We start from the raw sequence: 25,377 nt of genomic DNA, 5'->3' as shown, positions 1-25,377 counted from the left end.
TTGGCCACGATGCGTGTCCAAAAGCCAGTCCCCTGCCCCCGGCGTGAAAGGAGAATCCCCGTTAGCAGTGCCGAGTCAATGACACACAGCGGAGCGGAGAGATGCCGTCCCCGGGCGGACACCAGCCCGCGTGTTAGATACTTTGCAAATCCCATGTGCCGTGCGCCCCTCCCCCCGGCAGGGGGCGCTGCTGGCGCGGCCCCCCCCCCCCCCCGGCCGGCGAGCCGGGCTCCCAGCATGCATTGCGCCTCAGCATGGCCGCGGTGCCCAGCCCCTATTGAGGAGGTGCTGGGACGCTGCCAGCCCAGAGCCGTCGCGCCGCTCGGCCCCGCTCCCAGGCAGGCTCCGGCTAGACCATCCCCCCCCAGGGCCATGGCGGAGTGGGCGCCCGAGCAGGTAGGGGGCCGGGGGGGCCGCGGGGGCAGGGGCTGCCCGGGGGGGGGCAGCATCCTCCTCCCGCTGGGCCCGGGAGCCGGGGCGCCCTGGGGTTCCCTGCCAGGCGCGGGGGGCGGGGGCCGGTGTTCGTCGGCGCTTCGCCCTGGGGGCAGCGCCCTGGTTCCGGGAGCGGGGAATGGAGCTTTGCGGCTTCATCCGCTACAAGAGCCCGCCCGCCCGCCCGCCGCTCGTGTGTTTCTATGGCAGCAAATGCTCTGAACGGGGCTGCTCCCGCCGCCTTTGGAGCCCGGAGAGACTTGCCCTGGCAGAGAAACCTCACGGGCAGAGGGCTCCAAAGGGCTCCGCCAGCGTCAAGAGCCACCTGGCTGAAAAGCTCCTACCTGCCCCCGTTCCGTGGGGTGCCAAATGTTCTTCCCAGTCCCAGATGAGAGAAGGGGAAATTGGGTGGTTGGGTTTTTCCCCCGGTTATTTGCTTTGTGCATTTGACAGCCCTTTGTGGCTACTCGGTTTCTGTTTCCCCTCTTGTTGGGGGTGAGGAGGCTTTCACACAGCACCAGGGGAGAGAGGAAAATATCAAAAATACAACTGTAAAAACAAACATTGGTGGGGTTTCAGGGCCAGAGAGAGGAACTGAAATTACTTTTAACGCATGTTTGATTGGATTTCAAGTTTAACATTCTCATTGCTGCATCTTTAATGTGACCCGATAGTAGTAAAGACCTGGACCCAGGAAACTCCCAGCGGGTCATGGCACGTGGCTCGTTTGTTGTTTCTCTCTGTGACTGACTCTGCTACTTGGGAGCGTGACCCCCTTTCCAATGTCTGTCATTGCAAACAGGCTCTTCAGTGGGACATGGAGTCCCAGGACCTGTCACTTGAACAGCCGCTTGCTGTCCCCGAACCAGCTTCTATGGAAGAAGCAGATCTTCAGGCGGCAGAGATTTCCCTTACGGTTGTGGCGGAAATCCAAGCTGTGGACAGGAAGGTTGAGGTTCAGGCAGCACAACTGATGAATCTGGAGGGAAGAATGAGGATGGCGGAAACGAAACTAGTCGGTTGTGAGAAGACAGCAGTGGAGTTCGGGAACCAGCTGGAGAGTAAGTGGACTGCACTGGGAACTCTGATCCAGGAGTACGGGCAACTGCAGAGGAGGCTGGAGAACATGGAGAACCTGCTGAAGAACAGGAACTTCTGGATCCTGAGACTCCCCCCTGGTGCTAATGGAGAAGTCCCCAAGGTAAGAAGGTCCCAGCTAGTGCTGAGGGGATGTAAAGCCAGACCCTGTACCAGACACTGAAGGGGCGTTTTGTACACTCAGAATGATCTGCACAAGTAGATTTGTTTTAAGGGAGTCGTACTGTGGGTTTTCCCATCCCCATTCTTGCTGCTCACCTGCTCTGCAGCTTCCCTTTGTCCCATCGTTTCGAAGATATATGGATTCTGCTTCTAACATTGCTTCCTTTGGAAATGTGACCTCTTAGCTCGGGGGGAGGCTTTCACTAATCATGTGACAAACCATTTGAGAAAGGGAAGAGGCTAACGGACCATTAACCAGCCACGGAGAGAAAACCAGCAGTGTTTCTTTTCCTCTTCTGTGCCCATCGGACTCATGTATTTGGTTGTATGGAGAATTCTAATGTAAATGTAACAGTGTGGGTGGCAATGGCATAGCTGTATTTAATGGGGGATTTAAATGCAGGGTGTGACATCTCCAGAGAAGCCAACTCAGCTAATTGGAACAGGACTTTGCAACTAAAGTATCTTTTTTTGGATACTGATTGTGCAAAGTGCCCAAGGCAGCTCAGCCTGCATAGTGTCTGGTGTATGCATGGTGTTTGACAACACATAGGTAAGAGACACTGCTGCTCTGAGCGAGTTACAATCTGGGGTCCTGATCCTGCACTCAGATCCATGTGGGCTGACCCTTTGCTCCTGCACAGTCTCATGCAGTTTGGGGGGCTCTGCATGCGTCCCATGTCTGCTCATGTCCCTCCCTTTGCAGGATCAGGGGTCAATTGCAGTAGACCCAACAAAAGGATGAAGCAGGCAGCAGGCTGTCCTAAGGGCCTGCGATGGAAATCATACAGAAGGCTTCGGCTGTAGGAAGAGGCGAGGACTCATGAGGTGAAATCCTGGCCCCAGTGAAGTCAATGGGAGTTTTGTCACAGACTTCAGTGGGGAATGGATTTCAGCTGTGTACAGCTGGCGGGAGCCAGGCCCAATCTTGGGGAGCAGCAGGTGGGAATGAGGAGGAACAATAAAATCCAGAAGAGGATATGGCGACCGAGGGAGCAGACAGGGCAGAATGTGGGGCAGAATAGGGTGTTGGAGGAAACAAGGGCTGGCATGTAGACAGGGAGCAGAAGGTGCTGAGTGTGTCATCCTTGTCATTGCAGGTCCCGGTGACTTTCAACAACAACTCGTTTAATTTCTCTGAGCAGGAGTGGAAGAGCTTGGACGAATGGCAGAAGGAGCTTTACAGGCACATCATGAAGGGCAACTACGAGGCTGTGATCTCGCTGGGTAAAGACTGGTTGGGTTTTTGTTCCTCTCTTCGAAGCTCTGTGGTCTCTGACGTGCCAGATTTCCCCAGGGTCTGAGCTGTACGAGCTCCATTGCGCCCTGCTGGATCAGGGGTCTGGATGGCAAGGGGGTCTGATAATGGGATATGGAGACTTTGACACAATAGTGGGGTGTTCAGTTAATTATCCAGGCTGCACTGTCAGTCCCTATTGATAGTCAGTGGATGGGTGTGTCCATCACGAAAGAACCCCCACAATTAGCACACCTTGCCCAGGGCTCGTCTACACTACAAAATTAGGTCCTCAGCCACCACAATAATGAAATCAGCTATTGGTGTCCACGCTCCCCTCCTCCTGCCGGCGGTGCGTGTCCTCACCAGGAACGCTTGCACTGACTGAAGTGGTGCATTGTGGGGCACTGACAGCCATGCAGGGCTGAGAGCTAGAGCTCCCCACCACAGGCCTGACGGCCCCAGCCATGAGCCAGGCGCTGGGCTCGGTTTCACAGCAGGGAGCCTACCAGCAGCTGCTGCTGAGTCACATTTCCTCTCTGGCTCAGGCTGAGCCCCCCCAGCTCGGGGGCTGACAGCTGGAGCCCAGACAAAACATGACGAATGTCAGTTTCACCGCTGGTAGGCTCCCTGCTGTGAAATGGAGCCCAGTGCTGGGCGCACAGCTCAGGCTGTCAGCCCCGGGGGTGGGGTGGGGCTCCCGCTTGGAGCCCCCTGCCAGGGCTGATAGCCAGGGACCCCACTGCTGTCTCCCAGGGAGGGATTGAGTGGGAGAGTCCAAGCCCAGCCACCTCCCAGCCAGGGATTTGGAGGGGGCTGCAGCCGGGTTCAGACTTTCCTCCCCTCTCCCCAGCCAGTCCCTCACCAGGGCCGTCAGCCCCTGTGGCCAGGCTCCGGGCTGTCAGGCCACAGGCGATGTCAGTAACACAGACTGCGTCACCCTAACTACAGCGGGGCTCCGTGTGTTGTCTGCTTCCCAGGGCAATGCTGGATTTGGAGGCGCTGGTTCCCTCAGCTCTGCTTTCCATTTGGAGGCATTGCAGCGGCTGCTGTCGCTCCAGGCTTCGGGGACGGAGCTAGGCTGGGAACAGCCAGGTCTGTCTCCTGCTTCGCTCCCTTCCCAAGTGTCCTGTTGGGTGCTCAGCCGGCGCCGGGTGCGGAGTGCAGCTTGCTCCCAGCTTCCGTGGGCGGGCGAGGTGGCAGGGAGGATTGGAAAGCACTGGCCCTTGGGGATGGAGCTAGCAGGGCAGCGAACCAGCATGGAGATCCTGCCATAGTCCCCAGAGCCCGCACCAGCAGCCGTGCCTCTGATTGCAGCTGTGCTGCCACCTCCTGCTCTACTGCCTCGCAGGTTGTGGATGGAGGGAACTGGCACAGCACAGATGCTGCCAACACCGGAGAGTGCAGGAAAGGGCCTCTGAGCCCAGCTTTGCCCCTGTTGTCATCTCTCTAAAGCCTCCCCTCCTCCCCCACCTGGATCCTTACTTGTATCCCAGGCTGACACTTCCAAAGTAAACCCAGGCCTGACTTGCCCATGTGGATCCCAGGCCACAGAGCGCAGTGGAACTTCTGGGATTCCCATCCTTAAGCCCCAGGCCAGTACCTTCCTTGAGAGACTCAGAAGAGAGAAAGAATCCCAGCCTCTGCAGACAGGGAGGTCACGGGCGGTATTTTCAGAGCAATCTGAGCCCAGTTGCACGCCTCCCTATGGGGACCTGTTCCCAAAGGGGAAGATGAATAAATAAAATGAGCGCTGTTTTCCACACTCACCTTCCTGGTGTGCGGCAGGGCAGAGCAATGCAGAAAAGACCAGGCCATGGAAATACACTGATTCCTCTAGGTGTGTGCACACACGCTCCCCTACAAAGAGAGAGGGAGGCCAGCAGCCTAAAGCAGAGGAAAGAATCAAATAGCAAAAAACAAAACAGGATCGACTCTTCCTGGCAGGAGTGAATGGAGTATTGTGGAGTTTTGCTGACGGGGTCTGCAGCTGCCCCAGACAAGCTATAGCTGTGTATAGCCTCATGCACCTTGGGAAGGTGTAATGGAGGACAGGGATTTCCTGCCTCTTCTGAAAGGCTGAGAAAGCATTGGGCTGTCATCCCCAATGGCTGCTGTGGGGCACCATGCCCTGACATCCTGGCTATTGTTCCCAGCTTGTGTTGCCTGTCCAGTGCTTTGCCACCTCCCCGCTGCTCCCCAGCAGATGGTTATGGAGTGAGGAGAGGGACAGCAGCCCGGCTGTGGAAGAATCAGGAGGGAGGAACGTGCCTCTTGGCCCATCATTTGTTAGTTTCTACCTGACCTCAGTCTCCATTTTCTAAGGCCAGAAGTTTCCTTATTGTGCACAAGTCAGTTTCACCTAGTATCACTACAAGGACAAGTGTGGTTATTTCCCCTGGTGGGCGGCCATTCAGCGTTTCTCACCTGGGGAAGTTTTTACCTGGGAGAATGGACTTCCCACTCTCCGGGCCCTTCCCAGGAGCCAAGGCCAGGCCGGGGTCATTTCAGCCCCTGCTTTGGGCATGAAAACGGTCAGGTGACATCAGCCAACCAAAATAAACAAATGTGAACTGTCATCTGACGCTCAGAGTGCCCCCACGCTTCCACAAGCAATGCTAACGTGGGTGAACAGTAGTGCCAGTATGGTCCCTTTCAGTCTATACCGGGGTAGGCGACCTGTGGCACGCGTGCTGCCTTCGGCACGCGAGCTGATTTTCAGTGGCACTCACCCTGCCTGGGTCCTGGCCACCGGTCCGGGGGGCTCTGCATTTTAATTTAATTTTAAATGAAGCTTCTTAAATATTTTAAAAACCTTATTTACTTTACATACAACAATAGTTTAGTTATATATTATAGACTTATAGAAAGACCTTCTAAAAACGTTAAAATGTATTACTGGCACATGAAACCTTAAATTAGAGTGAATAACTGAAGGCTCGGCACAGCACTTCTGAAAGGTTGCCGACCGCTGGTCTATACATTGCATGGCCTAAGGACTCCCCCCCAGGAGGATGGGTGGGGAATAGTGACATTCCCATCGTTCACATAGGTTTCCTGGGATGCAGAAACAGGGGAATCTGAGTTATTTACCTCAGGATTTGGCACTGGTGCAACGCTGCTGGAATCCTGTGTCCAGTTCTGGTGCCCACTGTTCAAGAGGGATGGTGATAAATTGGAGAGGGGTCAGAGAAGGGCCACAGGAACGATTAAAGGATTAGAAAACCTGCCTGAGAGAGGTAGACTCAAGGAGCTCAGTCTATTTAGCTTAAGAAAGAGAAGGATAAGGGGTGACTTGGTTACAGTCTACAAGTATCTACATGGGGGGAAATATTTAATAATGGACAAATTATTAAATATGGTTTATAATGAACCACTGGAACAGTTTACCAAGGGTCATGGTGGATTCTCTATCACAGGCAATTTTTAAATTGGGATTGGCTATTTTCTAAAGCTCTGCTCTTGGGATTATTTAGGCAAGTTCTCTGGCCTGTGTTCTACAGGGGCGTCAGACTGGATGATCAGTAGGGTCCTTTCTGGCCTTGAAAGGAAACTCCTAGATTGAGCGATTCTTTGAGTAATAAGGTCCAAAGATCCCCCCCCCCCCCCCCGACAAATGCATCCTCCAGAATAGAGACGGAAATTGACTTCCAGGGATTCGGGTTTGTTGTTAGGTGGAATTTACCATGCTCTGCAGTAGGAGAAATTGTTGTGCCTTTTCCTGGAGGTCTAGAACATAGGAAAATAGAATGGAATTAGCCTGGCTGTGGAAGTTACCTCCACTGGAGGGAACTGCATGCGCAGGGCTGACCAGGCGGCTTCTGCCCCCAAGCTGCAAGCAGGCTCTAGTGCCTGTTGCAATGAATCTGGTAACCTTGTTCCTCGAAGAAAGGAAATGTTCAGATAAGCAGAGATAAAGCTTCCTACTCTCCTCCCCATGCTGCAGGGTGCGTCTCCTGGCGCCAGGCAGAGCGAGCCGCGGGCAGTTGAGTGTGATTGCTCAGACTGTGGGTGTGAGAGCATCTTCTTTAGCCCCTGTTCCCGTCACCCCTCGCAGCAAAAGGGGGCAGCCGGCAGTGATTTTAAGGGTCTCTGTGTATTTTGACCTGCACTTTGTGCGTATGAATAAAACTTGCTGCCCCCAATATCCATTTCCATATACAGACGCTGCCATTTCCAAACCTGACCTTCTGTCCCGGATTGAACGAGGGGAGGAGCCCAGTGTGGGAGATCAGAGTGACTCTGAGGAAAGACAAATCCCTGCAGATCACGGCCTGGGTGAGTAATAGATTAAAACTCCTCATAACCAGTGAGAGAGAGATGTTGAAACCTGGGGCGATCTGCCCGAGTCTTTCCTGCGTAGCTCTGCTGATGAGTTTTGTCAATGTTTTCCTTATCGTCAGGCCTTTTTGCCTTTTCTAGCTAGCCCTGGTTCTAATCTGATGTTGATCTCTCTCCTGAAATCTTCTCTAAAGCACGCAGTGGATGTTAGTAAAACAACACGGAATTCTCTCCCCCATGAACAGGATCTCCCGTTTCTACTCCCGGTGAGAGCTTGTGGACTAAATACGAGGAGCCGCCTGTCGCAAATCAGGGAGTCTCAGAAGAGGGAGGGATCCCTACGGTCCTTGGCACATGTGAGTTTTAGACACAGAGCGTCACAGAGCTCTACGTAGTCAGAGGTGGACCAGAGATGGCGCTATGTCGATCTAGGCTCTGAGTCTGCACCCAGACAACGAAGGGAAGTGCGGAGGCTGAGAGTGGTTGATTGCAGTGAGGGAGGGGGCAGTAACAGAGAGGCCGTGGGCTCTGGGGCTTTGGATGGATCATAGCCTCCCTGGGAAGGAGATGGGTGAGAGGGAGGGAAAGGGGAGGAGTTTCCCATGGGTGAAGTCAGCAGGCGGAGTAGTAGGCAGATACCAGGTCAGAGTGTTAGGGAAGAAAGAGTCTGCTGAGGAATCTGGAGAAACCTAGGAAACCAGCGAATGAGGGGGCAGGCCTGATACTAGAACCGCAAGAGTTGCTTGGCTTAAAGGCTGTCTGATCCCTGAAGCTTGGGGAGTGGAGATTTAGAAGAGTAGAGTTGCATTGCCGGGGAAAGGATAGGCTGTGAGGCTCCTAGCCTTGAAAGGAAAGCTATGGAGAGCTGTAACAGAGTTGGGGAGAGAGGACTTCAGCCTGTGGGAGTGGGTAGTCGGTGTAGCCAGGACTACAAGCAGGAACAATGATCGTCTTCTCTGATGGGTCGGGGGTGGAGAATCCAGCCTAGAGAGACACGGGCACATAAAATAGTATTTCAAAGTATCTAGAGGCCAGCTGAGCACTGCTCTTTGTCACACTTGGGTTCTGCTGATGGGATCCCATGGAAGTGAAGGAGGGTGGAAGTCGCACCTTTGCTGGCGCTTCCTGCAAAGCCTGTTTAAAGGGACGTTGGACATATAATGGGACGCACAGTTACAAGTACATTAAGGTTGGAAGTGAAGCACTCATGGGTTAGGAAGTGCTGGGGTTAAGGTGGCTTATGCAATGCTCAGTCGCTCACTGGGGATGGCGCATGCGCAGTCCAGCACACACAAGCTAGGAGGGTCTGGAGCACGCGTGGCACGGACAGATTTTAACTGATCAGTGAAGCTGTGAGAGTCTAATGAGCATGTGCAAATCTAGAACTTTCAGAGGGTTATAACTTGGCCAGATTTGGGTGGATTTTCACAGGAACATCAAAAAGCACATCCCTGGCTCAAAGGACCCACCTCTTGCTGCCAAATTTCCAGTCCCTGCCCCAAAGCACGGGAGTGCCAGAGCGTCTCAAAAGAAAGGTTGCTAGGGTTTTAACACTGAAAAACAAAATATTTTCCCCTAGCCTTGTTCTCATAAATGGCTGAACTGTTTTGGCTGAAAATTTAGCCACACACAAAATTCAGCCTGAGGCAGATACGCAGCATGGAACATTTCAGCTTGAACCATTAACATTTGGCAAAGTTCTAAACAACTGAAAACAGGGTGTTATACTGGAAAGTGTTGGACACCTTTAATAAGAAGTGATGCTGCCAGCCCAGCCCCACCTGTGACTAGTTTTAAAATCATAAGAACATAAGACTGGCCAGACTGGGTCAGACCAAAGGTCCATCTAGCCCAGTATCCTGTCTCCCAACAGTGGCCAATGCCAGGTGCCCCAGAGGGAGTGAACAGACAGGTAATGATCAAGTGATCTCTCTCCTGCCATCCATCTCCACCCTCTGACAAACAGAGGCTAGGGACACCATTCTTACCCATCCTGGCTAATAGCCATTAGTGGACTTAACCTCCATGAATTTATCCAGTTCTCTTTTAAACGCTGTTATAGTCCTGGCCTTCACAACCTCCTCAGGCAAGGAGTTCCACAAGTTGACTGCGCTGTGTGAAGAACTTCCTTTTATTTGTTTTAAACCTGCTGCCCATTAATTTCATTTGGTGACCCCTAGTTCTTGTATTATGGGAACAAGTAAATAACTTTTCCTTATCTACTTTCTCCACATCACTCATGCTTTTATAGACCTCTATCATATCCCCCCTTAGTCTCCTCTTTTCCAAGCTGAAGAGTCCTAGCCTCTTTAATCTTTCCTCGTATGGGACCCATTCCAACCCCCTAATCATTTTAGTTGCCCTTTTCTGCCAATATATCTTTTTTGAGGTGAGGAGACCACATCTGTACGCAGTATTCAAGATGTAGGCATACCCTGGATTTATATAAGGGCAATAAAATATTCTCCATCTTATTCTCTATCCCCTTTTTAATGATCCTGTTTGCTTTTTTGACTGCCGCTGCCCACTGCATGGACGTCTTCAGAGAACTGTCCACAATGATTAGTTGTAGCTAAATTAGCCCATCAAAGCTGAAATTCTGCAGAAATCGGGGATGTTTTCAGCTCTCACCTAACATTGCTGAGTCGGCAATAGTCCTGGCTCTGTGGTTCTTTCCAGTGTCTGATAACAGCCAAACATTGAAGTGGAACAGGACCCCCATTGTGCTAGGTGCTGTACTAACATAGAACAAAGATGGGGCCCTGCCCCAAAAATATTTTGTATCTTTTCCAGGGTAAATGCCATATTCTCCAAGATCTATTGTGCTTCATCTCCTGAGAAACCCTCCATCTCCATCTAGCTGGGCCTCGGTGCCATAGATTCAGGCTTCAGTTGTGAATCAGAAATGTTTTGGTCTATTTGCATGCCAGTGAGGTCTGTAGGCCCCATTGTGCTAGGCACGTACACACACCTAACAGGACACTCTGCCCCAGAGAGTTTACAGAATGAGGCTTTTGTTAGGCCACTGGATGACGTGAATGTCTCTGTTCTCTCTGTTCTGGCAGATGAGCAGCAGTGTGGTGAGGAAGGTCCTGCAAACCTAGATCTTCCTAGCCTGTTACCAGGAGACTGGGAAGAGCTTTTCTCCAGTCCTGAGGAGGTATTGACGAAGGAGAGCCAGTCCAGCTCAGCGGTGCTGCAGAGAAACCCTCCTGGCAGTGGGCTGAGGCGATCTGCTCGCCGTGGAAGAGATTTAATGAAAAACGTCTCTGAGGAAGCACACACAGCAGAGGGGCCGTACATATGCTGCGAGTGTGGGGAAAGCTTCATAGACAAACAGCTTTTTGCCACACATCAGAGAATCCATGCATCAGGGGGAGCCTGCACTTCTCTGGAGCATGGAGAAAACATTAGACAGAAACCCAAAATCACAACTCCTCCAAGAACCCAGGCGCCCGTCCGTGCAAAACCCCCTAAGCGTCCTGAGCCAGAGAAAAGCTCCAGTCTCAAATACGGCTTCGTAAAACACCAGGCAAACCATATGGTGGAGAGACCCTATACGTGCACTCAGTGCAGGGAGAGCTTTAGTCTGGAGGTGAGTCTTATCTTACACCAGAAACTTCATACGGGGAAGGGCGATGGGCCCTTGACGTGTACGTATTGTGGCAAGGACTTCCGGGACCTCTCCAAAGCGATCCGACATCAGCGGATCCACACCGGAGAGCGCCCGTATCAGTGCACGGAGTGCGGGAAAAGCTTCATCCGCAGGGATCATCTCCTGAAGCACTGGCGGGTCCACACGGGGGAGACGCCGTACCAGTGCCCCGTCTGTGGGAAGAACTTCCGCTACAAGGAGTCGCTGAACTGCCACCAGAAAATTCACACGCGGAACCCCCAGCCGCTGGAGGGCTCCCAGCAGCTGGAGACGGGAACCCAGACCACCCTCCTCAGTGTGAAAAAAGAAAATAAACAGTAGCTCCCCCCTGGGTGGGGACTGAGGGGCTGTTGCATTTAAAATGGAAGCATGTGAGGTGTAGCACAACGGCAAATGAACGGAAGCCATGGCCTGTCCTTGTGGCCATGTTACAAAGCTTTGCTTCCCTGACGTTTAAATGGAGTTCCTCTTAGTAACTATTGGGGTGAAATCTACCCCATGCCGGGGGCCAGCATGAGGCCTATGCACCACGTAAACCCTGTGGGGGTTGCATGGGACTTAATAGGCCTTGTGGACTTCATCCCTAGAGAATAAATGAGCTATTCCCCAGGCTGCCAGCTGGGGTCAGCATTTAGCAGGTGTTTCCCCACCTACCCTGTTTCTGGTGCATATTTATAGGAGTGATATGAATTTTCAAGGTCATTGTCCCCCCCGTTCCCCCCTTCTCCCTCCCGCTTTTGTTGCAATGCTGGAAGCATGGAGGGGGCACCATTCCCAGCCACCAGGCCAGTCAGTCTAGTAGAAGAGAAGAACTTGGCTGGGGAGGTGATGGAGGGGTGGGGAAAGGGACAAAAAAAAAAAAGGAAAAGCCAAGCGGGAAGAAATGGCTGCAGAAACGGTCCTGGAATGGGACGCTAGAGGGGATTGGAGAAGAGGCGACCGGGTGGGAGACAGATGGACGTGGATGAAGGCTGTTGGGTGGCAGAGTAACTCCAGAGGAGGATGTGACTGCAGAGATACTCTGTTCTCATTCCACCCCGAGGGGGTGAAATTACCTACCAAGCAGGCTCTAGCCGCTATTTTGGACTTGGCCCAATGGAAAGGTGCCAGTGATTCATTCATATGAACTTCCACTGAAAGTGATTTTACTGGTCACAAGGGTAAGTGACCCAAGTGAGAGCAACTTATGCTAACCCTGGAAGGGGTTGTTTTAGTTAATGATATATCAGAACTAGGATATTATTCTAAGATACAATAAAACATGTGGCACTATATTTCACAGTTGATCTAAGCTATTTAAATGTATGAAATAACTGACCCAAGTTTTTCAGACTTTTGTAAATATTGGTTGAATTATATAAGAAATAAGTGTTGTTAAGGAGTGACTGTAACTAGATGTCTCTTTCTCTGTGTAATGTCAGCTGCTGGTTTGTGGTTGTGTTTTTGTAATACCTTTTTTGCAAAATCTGTCAATACAGTGTTTCCATTCTGAAGCCCTTGTCCGGCGAATCAGTGGCTGGAGCTCTGTCCTACCTCCTTGCCAGTCTCCTCCTCTCCCCGCTGTATAGTTTGTTCTCCCTTTCCCCGCTCCCATGTCTGACCCATGCTTGGCTGTACCTGTTAAGAGTTGCAAGTTTTTGTGGCACTTTCCTAGCAACCGAATTAGTTTGTCAATTGCATGGTCTGAACTAGCTCCCGCTTGTAGTCACTGAGAACAATATTGTCAAGGCCAAGCACTGAAAAAATCATGTCATGCCCCCCCCCCCCATCATGAGATTGGTTTCAACATCCTGAGGTGTTAAAAGTAATAAATGATGGAGATGTGTGTGTGTTTTCAAAGCTCTTCATGACAATTAGAACCTTCCTTTTACTCCGAAGTGAAAGTGGTGATTGGCAGGTCAGCCTAGGGCTCAGAAATGGGGTGTTAAGAAAAACACCAGGGCGTGTGAGATGACAGCAACAAGAAGTGTCCACTGCTGCTAGTCAGTGTTCCCTGAAAGTGAAGCAGAGACAATCCTGTGTCATCTAGAGTTGCAGGCCAGTAAGAAAGGGACCCCCCCCACCCCCGTGGTTCCCATGGCAATGGTGCTGTGGGGGTTCTGGGCTAAGCCCCTGCATGCAGCACTGCAGATATCGCCTTCTGGAGGGTGTTAAGGGGAGGCTCTCGGGCCAGTGCTGTGTTGGGGGGGGGGGTCCAGCTGCTCCTGGCTCAGGGGATGTTGGTACCTCTGAGACCCTTGAGTGGGAGCTTGAGCGTCGCTGGGTGTCAGACTGCAGCAGGGGACTGGCATCCAAGCGAACCTGCCGGCCCGGGGGAGCGAACTCCGGGAGGGGGCGGCTGGGGGCCCCACCCCCCGTGGGGGATACTCAGCCCCCCGCGCCCGGCCTTGCACGGTGGGGAGCTGACGGCGGGAGCGGCCTTGCAGCCGGCCCGGCCCGACCTCTGGGCGGCTGAACCGGGTTCGCTCATCAGACCGGCCCGAGCGACCAGCGCGTGGGGCCGGGACAGATCCGGACCCGCAGCGCCTCCGACAAGGCCCCGGAGAGCGGGATGCCCGGCTCTGCGATCCCCGCCGGCAGGGCCGCTGCCGCCCCGCCGCTCCCGGCCCGGCAGCCAGGCCGCGGCTCCCTCCCTCCCCCCTCCCGGCTGCGCTCGCTCTGCTCCGCCCGGCAGCGGGGCCGGCCCGTGGCGAGGCGGCGCCGGGACCCTGCCCAGCCCGGAGCGGGAGCGGAGCTCGGGTTCGGATCCCGCCGCCGGCGGCAGCAGCAGCAGCAGCAGCGCTCCCCGGGCCGCGGCGAGGGGCGAGCTCCGGGCCGGGACAAAGGGCCATGGCCGAGCGGGCCGCTGCCCAGGTAAGGGCCGGGCCGGGCTCTGCTGCTCCCCGCCGCGGGGGGCGGGCGGTCTCGGGGCCCCGCACCCGGTTCCTGCCCCGGGGCCGCACGCGCTGGGGCGGGGCCTGGGCCGGGGCTTGGCCCTGCGGGGGCGGGAGCAGCGGGCGGCCAATGACGCCGGGCCCGGGGGCAGGTTACACCGGGGCAGCTGCTCCGCCTGCCGGCCCCGGAGCTTCGCTGGACCTGCGGCGCCCCCCGGGGGAAGGGGAGCGCCCCGGTGCCCGGTGGTGCCAGCGGCACCGCTTCCAGCCCCGGGGGCTGGGCTCGGGGCTCCGGGCCAGAGCGGGGATTCCCCCCCCTTCCCTCCAGCCCCAACACGTGTGGGGGGGGCGCACTGGGTGCGGCCCAACGAGGCGTCGGGTAACGCCGGGTCCAGACGCGCCGCTGCAGCTAAGGGCGGCTCTGCTCCCCCCCCTCTCCCCGCTTTCTAGCGGCGGCCTGGCCGGAGAGTCGCCTTTGCGCCTCCCAGCACCTTCTTCGAGTGTACGGGACCCGCTGAGGAATTCGGATCGGGTTCGCTGGCTAAAAACTTCCCCGCTCCGCCCTGGAGCTACAGGTTAGCTCTGAACAGAGCCCGCCCAGTGCTGGGTCTGCTGGGCCCTGGGAACGGGGAAATGCTCCAGGTCTCTAGGGTGCACAGATACTCAGCTGCGCTTTCAGGTGGGTGCGGAGGGGGCACTTTAGACACGGGGTCTGGAACTTTTCCATGGTGTAGCCCACATCTGAATAAGGTGCGTGTCCTGCGGAGACCCCCTCCTCCCCCTGGCTGCCATGCACCCAGCCCATCTCCTGCTGGTTTGCACAACTTCCCTGCCGCAACAACAGCAATTCCTAGCACGCAGAAATGATCCTAGGAAAGTGTTCCACTGTTTGTAATTGTTCCGCTGGTGGCAGCGGTCCCTGCGGGTGGCTCCTGGTTCCTTTCCAGCAACTACTACTAAAGGCAGCTGGGCTTGTCTCCGCCTGGTTCCCTGTGCTTTCTGCAGGGCATCAGGCTCTTCCTTCCAATGAAGCGCCTATGAAGGGAGAAGGTGGAGCTCACGCTACGTGACCTGTCAGCTTCCACAGATTAGCCGTGGTCCATGGACCGTAGGCCGGCTGACTTAGCATCTTTGTACCAGGTTTTTTCTTTCCACCCTGGGCAACGTTGATCTGAAAATCACAGACACAAACACGGAGTCCTAGGGCCTGTTTGCTACAGAATCAGGGTTCAAAGCAGAAATGTGCCTGGTAGTTGATCTTTCAACCTTAGCTTCTGGAATCTCCTTACTTTGATTTATCCACCTGACCTTTGCATAACATCATGCTAACGCTCTAGGAGGTTTTGTGTGTGCATTCAGTAAGAATAAAAATTGGGTCTGACAAAGCATCAAGCAGCCTGTAGCATGGGAGCGTTGTTTCTCTTTGGAGCTGATGTTGGCAAATGGGACTGTGCCCCCAACTCCATTGTCCATGTCTTTCCGTACACACAGGCTCCAGAATGGGACATGGGGTCCCGGCACTCGCCTCTTTCACAGCCCCACGCTGTCCCCCGCCGGAGTTCTGCGAGAGAAACCCCGCTGCACGCTGCGGAGATCTCCCTGACTCTAGTGGCTGCCATTCAAGCCGTGGAGAGAAAGGTTGATGCTCACGCCATCCGGTTGCTGAATCTGGAAGGGAGAACAGGGACGGCTGAGAAGAAATTGATAGGTTGTGAGAAAACCGTGGTGGAGTTTGGGAACCAGCTGGAGAGTAAGTGGGCCGTGCTGGAAACTCTGATCCAGGAGTACGGGGTACTGCTGAGGAGGCTGGAGAACATGGAGAACCTGCTGAAGAACAGGAACTTCTGGATCCTGCGGCTTCCCCAGGGACTAAGGGGAGGTCCCAAGGTAACTATCCCAGCTACTTAGATCATACTGATTAAAGATGGAGGGAATTATGAAGTCATTGAGTCAATTTCTCCTCCACACATGCAAGGGCCGGCTGTAACACCCCACCCAGCCCCACGCAGGATGTACAGGTATTAAGCTGATCGATTGTTTTTTGGCTAAGAAGCAGCATCCATCACCCACCTCTCCTCCTCCCACTGTGTTCTGCACACACCAGTCACAGCTCCTCCCTGGGGGGGCAGTGAGCTGTCTGGAGCAGGGAATCACTTCTGTGGGATGTTTGTGTTGTGCCTCTATAGACTCCACTCCCGACTGGGACCACGAGGGGCCGTCCGATACAAAGAACTAGGATAGACTCAACGGCTAGAAACGACTTGAAAGTGGCTTCAGGTCGTCCTTCGCCCCTGGGTCCCCCGGCCAATTTGTGAGGGTTTGGAAATCGCTCTTTCATGTTAAGCCGTGGGAGACCCATGCAAACAACAGGGAAACCAGCCGGCTTTGCAAGGGAGGTGACAGAAATGCGACTCACGCAAAGATGCTGTCGTGCACATAGCAAACAGGCTGAAAAAAGAGAGAGGACTATCCCCATCTCTTTTGGTTCTGGGCTCCGTAAGACCCTCCAAGGATGTTGGGGGTGTTAAGTTGCGGGCACCTCTTTAAAAATAGCAAGTGATCTTGAACCCGATCAGAGCATGCGCTGGACTGGGAATCCGGAGAGTGGGGGTCTGTTCTTAGGTCTGCCACCAACCTGGTCTGTGACCTTGAGCAAATCCCTTCCCTTCTTGGAGCCTTTTTCCCCTCCCGCCCTATGTCTGCTGTGTGAACTCTGTGGGGAGGGGGCCTCGCATCCTCTGTGTGTGTGTGTGTGTGCAACACACAGCACAATGGGGCCCTGAGCGCAGCTGGGCCTGCCAGTGATAGAAGCAATGGAAGGTGATCTATAAAGCTGACATAAACCAGCCTATGCGGGCACTGCAAATCCCTGGTCAGAGCTGATTAACCCCATTCTGCTCCTTCTACCCACCGGCCAATGAACGGGGAGGGATCAAGCGTGACAGGGCTGTACGGCTGCGTGTTCTTCACTGGAGCGCGCCTGTCACTTGCCATGCCACAAGGATCCTACTGCCAGGGCTGCTTCCTAGATTGACCCCACCTCTTCGTGTAGGGCCAAGTGGGAGGAGGAGCTTTGACAGATCCGGCAGGGGACCGGGAATTCTGGAGAGGAATTGTCACGCCCTCGCTCACATCGAGTAGCACCTGAGTGCACGCCCTGTTCACCAGCATCTAGCCCTGGGTGACAGAAGGGGATGAAACGTGAGGATGTTTATTTCCTCCTCCCTGTGCGAGTTGATCTGAGCAGTTTGCCCAGTAACGTGCTTAGAAGAAGAAGAAAAAAGTGTTTCTGTGGCATGTGTGTTAAATATTCTGCCCTGGTCTCGTGTAGCGTCACATGCCAGCGCCTGCTGCCGCCATTACGATTTGACAGCTGCTTCTGAGCGTGCAATGCTTGTGGTTGCAGGTCCCAGTGACGTTTGATGACGTCTCCGTCTGTTTCTCCGAGCCGGAGTGGGAGAACTTAGACGGAGGGCAGAAGGAGCTGTACAAGAACACGATGAAGGGGAATTACGAGACCCTGATCTCGCTGGGTAAGGAGCCTCTCATAAAACCTGTGACCTTTGAAGTACCAGCCTCGCTCTGGGGGAGGGATACGTTCAGGTCTCTGCCTTCCGGTGGCTGCTGAGGGACTGTAAGACTGAAGTGAATTTAACGTCCTCTGTCCAGCAGGTTTCCCGTGCTACAGCGCTGGCGGGTCAGGCAGCTGTTACCAGCTATTGAATTAAATGCTGGTGTCAGTCCAGGAGGGTTCCCGCCCCCCAGGCCGCAGCCATCACAGCTCACATGCTGCTTGGGGGAGAACAGGCCCCATCCAGAGCACACATGTGGGGCAGGGGCCTGGCCCAGCTGCTGATCCCGAGGGGCCTGCGCACGCCCGGGGTGCTCCCCTCTCTCTGTTCCATCCCTGCAGCTGGGCTCGGGGAGCCGCGTGCCATTCCCTCCCTGCGTGGAGGGGAGTCCTGGCGGCTGTCCCATCAGCCGGCCCTTTCTGCTTCGTGCCCGGCTGGGCCCACATGGAGCAAGCAGGGCTCCACTCCCTGCGGTTCCTCACTGACCCATCGGGGTGGGGAGAGCAGCTTTGCTGGTGGTGTGTTTGCCTCCATCTCTCTTCCCCATCCCATCGCCTACAGCGACCAGAGGGGGCCGGTTTGAAATCCGGTCCCGCTCCGTGTGCTGGGTAGCCGGTGAGTGTCGATATCTCTCTCCACGAACAGACTACGCCGTCTCCAAACCCGACATCCAGATAGAGCAGGGGGAGGAGCCGTGTGTCAGGGATCAGGAGGACTCCGAGAGGAGAGAGAGCCCTCCGGAGCCCTGCTCGGGTGAGTTCTAGACAGCCTCACAACATGCTTTCTGGCCAGAGCTAGGAGAGAGAGAAGGCGCTGCTGGGCTGAGCTCACACACACGCTGTCTGCTAGGCACTGAGGCCGGCGCACGCTCACAATGGAGGGAGATCTCCCGTCCCGAGGGGCGCTGGTACAAACTGCCCACTCACACACTCGCCACCTGCCCTCCGGAAGAGTGACGTGGTGGTTGAGATGCTGCTGGCGCCAAAAGGCGGCCTGCACCGATGGCGCTGAACCGGGGCAGTGGGAGACTTGCCTGGAGCTCTGTGCAGACAAGGCCTGAGATAGACTCACAGACTTTAAGGTCAGAAGGGACCTTTATGATCATCTAGTCTGACCTCCTGCACAACGCAGGCCACAGAATCTCACCCACCCACCCCTGTAACAAACCCCTAACCTGTGTCTGAGTTACTGAAGTCCTCAAATCGTGGTTTAAAGACCTCAAGCTGCAGGGAATCCTCCGGCAAGTGACCCGTGCCCCATGCTGCAGAGGAAGGTGAAAAACCTCCAGGGCCTCTGCCAATCTGCCCTGGAGGAAAATTCCTTCCCGACCCCAAATATGGTGATCAGTTAAACCCTGAGCATGTGGGCAAGACTCACCAGCCAGCACCCAGGAAAGAATTCTCTAGTAACTCAGATCCCACCCCATCTAACATCCCATCACAGACCACTGGGCATACTTACCTGCTGATAATCAAAGATCAATTGCCAAATTAATTGCCAAAATTAGGCTGTCCCATCATACCATCCCCTCCATAAACTTATCAAGCTTAGTCTTGAAGCCAGATATGTCTTTTGCCCCCACTACTCCCCTTGGAAGGCTGTTCCAGAACTTCACTCCTCTGATGGTTAGAAACCTTCGTCTAATTTCAAATCTAAACTTCCTAGTGTCCAGTTTATATCCACATTGGTACTGAGCTTAAATAATTCCTCTCCCTCCCTAATATTTATTCCTCTGATATATTTATAAAGAGCCATCATATCCCCCCTCTGCCTTCTTTTGATTAGGCTAAACAAGCCAAGCTCTTTGAGTCTCCTTTCATAAGACAGGTTTTCCATTTCTCGGATCATCCTAGTAGCCCGTCTCTGAGCCTGTTCCAGTTTGAATTCATCCTTCTTAAACATGGGAGACCAGAACTGCACACAGTATTCCAGATGAGATCTCACCAGTGCCTTGTACAACGGTACTAACACCTCCTTATCTTTACTGGAAATACCTCGCCTGATGCATCCTAAAACTGCATTAGCCTTTTTAACGGCCATATCACATTGGCGGCTCATAGTCATCCTGTGATCAACCAATACTCCGAGGTCCTTCTCCTCTGTTACTTCCAACTGATGTGTCCTCAATTTATAACCAAAACTCTTGTTATTAATCCCTAAATGCATGACCTTGCACTTTTCACTATTAAATTTCATCCTGTTACTATTACTCCAGTTTACAGGGTCATCCAGATCTTCCTGTATGATATCCCAGTCCTTCTCTGTGTTAGCAATACCTCCCAGCTTTGTGTCATCTGCAAACTTTATTAGCACATTCCCGCTTTTTGTGCCAAGGTCAGTAATAAAAAGATTAAGATTGGTCCCAAAACTGATCCCTGAGGAACTCCACTAGTAACCTCCTTCCAGCCTGACAGTTCACCTTTCAGTATGACCCGTTGTAGTCTCCCCTTTAACCAGTTCCTTATTCACCTTTCAATTTTCATATTGATCCCCATCTTTTCCAGTGTAACTAATATTTCCCCATGTGGAACCGTGTCAAATGCCTTACTGAAATCGAGGTAAATTAGATCCGCTGCGTTTCCTTTGTCTAGAAAATCTGTTACCTTCTCAAAGAAGGAGATCAGGTTGGTTTGGCACAATCTACCTTTTGTAAAACCATGTTGTATTTTGTCCCAATTACCATTGACCTCAATGTCCTTAACTACTTTCTCCTTCAAATTTTTTCCAAGACCTTACATACTACAGATGTCAAACTAACAGGCCTATAGTTACTCGGATCACGTTTTTTCCCTTTCTTAAAAGATCAGTAAAACACTATAACTGCCCCCTCTTTACCAGGGGTATTGTGAGGGGCTTGTTCCAGCTCCCTGGCCCTGGTCAGTCCCAGCCCGGCCATGGGCCTGCACTGGGAATCCAGGATGCCATAGCTTCAGGAGGGTGCTTGCATCCCCCGCCTATGCACTGAATACAGCCTGGATTCTCTTTGTATTGCAGCAGATAGCGGGGTGGTAGTCAAAGTGGAGGAGGAGAGCCCTGAAGAGGAGCCGGAGAACTTGGAGCTACAAAGGACGTTGCCGGAAATGGAGGTTTTCCAGTGTCCGGAGCAGGAAACAACTCATGAGGATAGTCTGTGCAGCCCCGAGAGGGAGCCCGCGGCCCTGCCCGGAAACGGCCTGGAGGAGCCGTCTCAGTGCGGGACAGACCCCCAGGAGCTCGAGCCGTTGCTTGTTCAGCTGCAGAGCCCCACGGCAGCCAGGCTGTTCGTATGCGCCGAGTGTGGGAAGAGCTTCCGCAGCCAGCAGCATCTCACCCTGCATCAGAGGGACCACGTGGGAGCAGGGGCCTGCCTGCCGCAGCCCGGGGAGAGCTTCGCCCTGAAACCCGGCCCCAGACCCCACCCCGGGGCCCAGGCGGGAGGCAAACCCTACAAGTGCTCTGAGTGCGAGCGCAGCTTCTGCCACAGGTCCAGCCTGCGGAAGCACCACCTGTCGCACACCGGGGAGCGGCCCTACACCTGCGCCGAGTGCCGGAAGAGCTTCAAGCAGAGGGTGAGCCTGGTGCTGCACCAGCGGATCCACTCGGACAGGAGCGAAGGCTCCTTCATCTGCACACAGTGCGGCAAGTACTTCAGCCACCACTCCAACCTGACGCGGCACCTGCGCATCCACACGGGGGAGCGGCCCTACAAGTGCACCGAGTGCGAGAAGAGCTTCACGCGCAACCAGTACCTGGTGGAGCACCAGCGCATGCACGCGGGCGAGCGCCCCTATCACTGCGCCGAGTGCGGCAAGAGCTTCCGCTACAAGCGCTCGCTCTACTACCACCAGAACATCCACCCTGGGAAGGGCTTCCCTGGGCCGGGGCCAGGCCACGTGGGGTAACAGCAGGGCCAGGATCCGTGCTCCGGGGGTGCTCACAGGGGGCTGCTTCCCTCCGAAAGCAACGCCCGGAGCTCCAGCCGGCTGGCACCGCAGCACGCACTGCAGCGACTGTATTGCTGGGAGATTTTTACAGGAACTAAGCTATATTTTGAGTGCAGCTTTTTGTTAAGAGAAGTCGGCGTGTCAGATTGGTTTTCAAACGGAGGAGGTGGAGGGTCCCTGTACTGGCCTCAGGGCCGGCAGAGCCTAGCTGGGAGGGAAGGGTGAGGAGATGGGGGGGCTCTCGAAGGGGACATGGGGCCCTCCTAGCCCCACCTCCACTGAGTTGCTCATGTGGGGCTGGGCTCTGCTCTCTCTGCAGTGTCCCAGCCCCTGTGTCCCGCTGTGCCTGAGTGGCAAAGGGCCCCACGGGAAGGGGGCGTCCACGGCTCGGGCCCTGGGTCTCCTGCAGCCCCGGCCTGGGTGAGGGAACGCCTGCACTAGGCAGCTGGTTTTAGCGGGTGTTCCCTGGGGATCCGCCGGCTCATGAATATTCAGCTATTCGGCTCCTTCAGCTTGCTGCCCCGGTGGAGCCTGGGAACGTGTGCGGGATCCGTGTATTCTCATCGCGGGGGCCCTGGACGACCCAGCCATGATCGTCCAGGACCTTGCTCAGGATTCCTTCCTTCCCTGGGCTCTCCAGTTTGGTCCTGTGGTGATCCTCCTCGCAGTTAATTTCCCCACCTGCCTGGTGTTTGGCTGGGACGCCCTGTGACGCTTCCCGGGGCACCTTGTTACCACCTGCCCTTAGCATGGGGAAGCTTGGTCTGTGCCTGCCAGGGATCAGCTTCCCAACTCCCGCAGGCAACACAAGCCCTCCCGCCTAGGCCTGGCAGGACCCACCTCCTCTCTGCTGGTTACCGATAGGCCCCCTCGAGCCTGGAGCGTCTCCCTGGAGCGTCCAGCCCCTGGCCTGCCGGACACTCGCAGGAGTCACAGATTTCCTGCTTCCCAGGAAACAGCCCCTCAGTTCTCCGCTCCGCTCCCACCCAGCGCTTAGATTGGTACGTGGTGAAATCGAGGATAAGGTTATTTAACAAAGCCCAGAGCGTCAAGCGATAGCAGGTGGGTCCAGCTACAATACAATGACAAGCAGGGTTGTAGGACCTGCCTTGCCATTCCCGAGAGCCCCCATGGCTGGGAGAATATTGCTCCCCCCCCCCACTAGCTGCTTGCCTCCGAGGTGAGGGGTTCCGTGTGTTTCTTTGCCCCCCCAGCTTCTGTCAGTCCCGTCCTTTGTCTTTATTCATGAACAGGACGTCAGCTGCTGGTTGTGTCAGCGGGTGCAGTCTGCACGAGAGGAGGTTCACGGTCTCCTCTTCTGCCTGTGGCTCAATGTGCAGCCGGGCCCGTGGTGTGAGCTGTCCCGTCACACACGGCTCTGGAGGGAGAGCGGGGTCTGCTACCTCCTGCCTGAAAAGAGTATTTCCAAGGTGTGTCGCCTCCTGGTGACCTGCCTTGTTCCCTCCCTGGGAAATCCAGAGCCAGCTTTCCTTAACTAGTCTCCGTACATACATCGTGCAGTGATTCTGGTGACCGGTAGGTTACTGGCTCTGAGTAGAGACCTTCGGTGCACTCTGAGGTGACCATCCGACCTAGGGAATCCCTGCAAACCCTGGGCCTTCTGCCACCAAGGAGTCTGTGGGTCACAAGCCCCTGTACGTTGTAACCTCCCTCCACCCCCTGTAAGGCCATTTCAGCGAGATGGGGCAGAGCACGTCGCCTGTTGCAGCTCCGGGGCACGGATCCCACCCCATGTGCTTCAGCATCACTGAGCCGGGCATGGCTCCCACGCTGCCTGAAGAACACGAGAGCAGAGCTCCCCTGGGGGACATGGCCTGAGAAGGACCAAGGTGGGTGGGATAAGCAGAGAGAGTATAGTCAACACCATCTAGAACTTGGGAAAATAGAATGGAATTATCTTGGCTGTGGGAGTTACCTCAGCTGGAGGGAACTTCATGGCACAGGGCGTTCCTCTGCCGTCAGTGACTGGAAACAAGGGCAGAAAGCCAGGAGGGAGGAACTTGGTGGGTTGGAAGATCCGTGGGATGAAGGTCTCACCACAGCCTGGGAGGAAGGGCAGGGCTATTACCCCACTCTACAGCTGGGGAAATTGAGGCACAGGCTAAATGACTCACCCAAGGTCACTCAGGAAGTCAGTGGCATAGCAGGGAATTGAACTGAGGTCACTGAAATCCAAGGCTGGTGCCCTGGCCACTGGGCCATTCTGCTTCTCGTTGCCATTTGGAGACGGGGAGCGGAGTGGGACAGGTTGGTAGCAGCAAGAGTCTGATCTGGGCTCGATTTGTTTTTGGCCACACGGGATGGTAAAAACAATCCACCCAGCCTCATGACTGAATCTGACGCGACTTGCCCCCGGCCCGCTGCAGTAGCCCGGCTCGCAGTCTCCATGGCCGGCCGGCCACCAAGGGCTGGTTGGTCCCCGAAGGATTTCTGTGCTGGGGCAGCCCGTTGGCGCATGTCTGCCCGAAACGGAAGCAAAGACGGCTTTGAAGTGACGCCGCTAACCAGGCTCTCCTGGGCGTGCAAGGAGATGGAGGGAAGCTGTGAACCGGCTGTGGCTGGGTCCTGTCGGGTGCTAGTCTGTATCTTTTACCTTTCTGCAGTTTTCTCCCCTCTGACCCCCTGGTTTCCTTGAGAGCTCCCACCCCAGACCCCTCCCCCACTGCTGATCTGCTACCCCCTTCCTCTCTGTAGTTTCCCCCACGCTTCCTCCACCCCCATGACCAGTGTGAGCTGTGGAGGTGACTAGCTGTGTTTGTGTTGGCTGTTTAGACTGTAAGTTCTTCGGGGGCAGGAACCGTGTATTCGGTGTCCTAGCACTTAATAAATGATGATTATTCCCCCTTACGGTGTAACTACCTTGTCTGTTCTGACTGTCACGGGAGCTCGCCTAAACCCTGGCTAGGCTGAGCAGAGCGGTCTGGGCTGCTTCCAGGGGAAGTGAGGAGCAGGGCAGTGCGGTGGGGGATAGGCGGGAGGGGTGGAGAACGGCAGGAGAGGGGAGAAAGGAGGGGGCAAACTTCAGAGAACAGGGGGATCTAGACTTTGGAAACCCGTAAGCCCACACAGGGTCGGGGGGGGGGGGGATGGCGAAGGTGAGAAAAGAAGAACATGCAGGGGAAGGGGAAAAGGGGCGGCATATGGCGGGAGAGGGGAGAACAGACCATGCGGGTCGGGGGAGCCCTGGAATAACGTACTCTGAAGCTTGGGGGGTGGGGAAACTGACAGGTAGCCCAGAATTTTGGCCGCCCCCAGCAATAACACATCCTGCAATGGGGTGTATTTAGATGGACCCTTATGCTGTGTGGATCCCCCTGCAAGAGCAAGGCCTTGGTTTTCATTCAATACAAAACATAACAGAGAAGCTGCCTCCATCCCTGGCAGAAGACAAACTTCTTTTGCTTGCAGCTTAGAATTCCAGATGTTCCTTTCACAGGCCAGACACTTCTAGCCTGGGTCCAGTTCTTCCCCAGTTTTTAGCAGTCATTCCCTGCTTCTACTGCCCCGGCCCTGTAAATAGCCGCGGGAGCCCTGGGGAAGCAGTGTGGCTCCAGCAGCTATTTAAAGGGCCAGGGCAGTAGAAGCAGTGGGAGCCCTGGACTTTTTAAATAGCCCCCAGAGCCCCGCAGCCCTGCCCCAGGGCTCCAGCAGGGGGGCTCTGGTGGCAATTTAAAGGGCCTGGGGCTCCACCCCCTGCTGGGAGCCCCAGGCCCTTTAAGTTGCCCCCTGGGGAAGCCAGGCCAGCCCTGTACCGTGCACCAGCTCTTGCCCGTACGCCGCACCGGGCTTGGGCGCGGGGCCCTCTTAGGGGCAGGGCCGATTCAGGGGAATTGGCTGAATTGGCCTAAAGTCGGCCCTGTGGACATGTGACTTGCCCAGGTGACTCCAAAACTCCAACTCGCAGCTGGATGCTGCCTGGGCCGGCTCCCAAGTTTTTTGCCGCCCCAAGCAAAAAAATTTTCCCGTGCCCCCCTGGCCCCACCCCCACCCTGCCCCTTCCCACCCCAGTCCCACCCCTTCCCCACAGCCCCGGCCCCGCCTCCTCCCCTGGCCGTGCCACATTTCCCGTCCTACCCCTCGCTCCCAGGCTTGCCCCCCCAGGGTTACTTCCTGCGGCCCTCCC

At 55.1% G+C, this 25,377-nt stretch overlaps 2 protein-coding genes across 2 annotated transcripts in view; both read left to right on the top strand.

Annotated features, from left to right (window-relative positions):
- Positions 1-373: 373 nt before the first annotated feature.
- On the top strand, positions 374-12,918 carry LOC120392688 (zinc finger protein 282-like). Its single transcript, XM_039517424.1, has 6 exons — positions 374-396; positions 1,235-1,633; positions 2,793-2,919; positions 7,094-7,207; positions 7,456-7,566; positions 10,276-12,918. Exons 2-6 carry the CDS (start codon positions 1,250-1,252, stop codon positions 11,184-11,186), a joined length of 1,647 nt encoding a protein of 548 aa, XP_039373358.1. The 5' UTR covers positions 374-396; positions 1,235-1,249; the 3' UTR covers positions 11,187-12,918.
- A 627-nt stretch (positions 12,919-13,545) lies between these two features.
- The window catches only part of LOC120392698 (zinc finger protein 777-like), a 33,398-nt gene continuing 21,566 nt past the window's right edge, over positions 13,546-25,377 (top strand). Inside the window, exons 1-5 of the mRNA XM_039517434.1 lie at positions 13,546-13,718; positions 17,145-17,271; positions 17,956-18,063; positions 20,305-21,182; positions 22,448-22,663. Coding sequence (XP_039373368.1) covers positions 13,695-13,718; positions 17,145-17,271; positions 17,956-18,063; positions 20,305-21,182; positions 22,448-22,663 — 1,353 coding nt within the window. The 5' untranslated portion in view covers positions 13,546-13,694. The remainder of the gene's footprint in view (positions 13,719-17,144; positions 17,272-17,955; positions 18,064-20,304; positions 21,183-22,447; positions 22,664-25,377) is intronic.

The sequence above is a fragment of the Mauremys reevesii genome, unplaced genomic scaffold (genome assembly GCF_016161935.1).
Source record: "Mauremys reevesii isolate NIE-2019 unplaced genomic scaffold, ASM1616193v1 Contig11, whole genome shotgun sequence".
Lineage (NCBI taxonomy): Eukaryota > Metazoa > Chordata > Testudines > Geoemydidae > Mauremys > Mauremys reevesii.
The sequence above is the reverse complement of the archived record's forward strand: the minus strand, read 5'-3'. Positions and strand labels throughout refer to the sequence as shown.

Coding starts and splice junctions, on each gene's coding strand:
- LOC120392688 (XM_039517424.1), top strand. CDS start 1,250: ATGGAGTCCCAGGACCTGTCACTTGAACAGCCGCTTGCTGTCCCCGAA. Junction 2,920..7,093: donor CGAGGCTGTGATCTCGCTGG/GTAAAGACTGGT, acceptor TTCCATATACAG/ACGCTGCCATTTCCAAACCT. Junction 7,208..7,455: donor CCCTGCAGATCACGGCCTGG/GTGAGTAATAGA, acceptor CCCCATGAACAG/GATCTCCCGTTTCTACTCCC.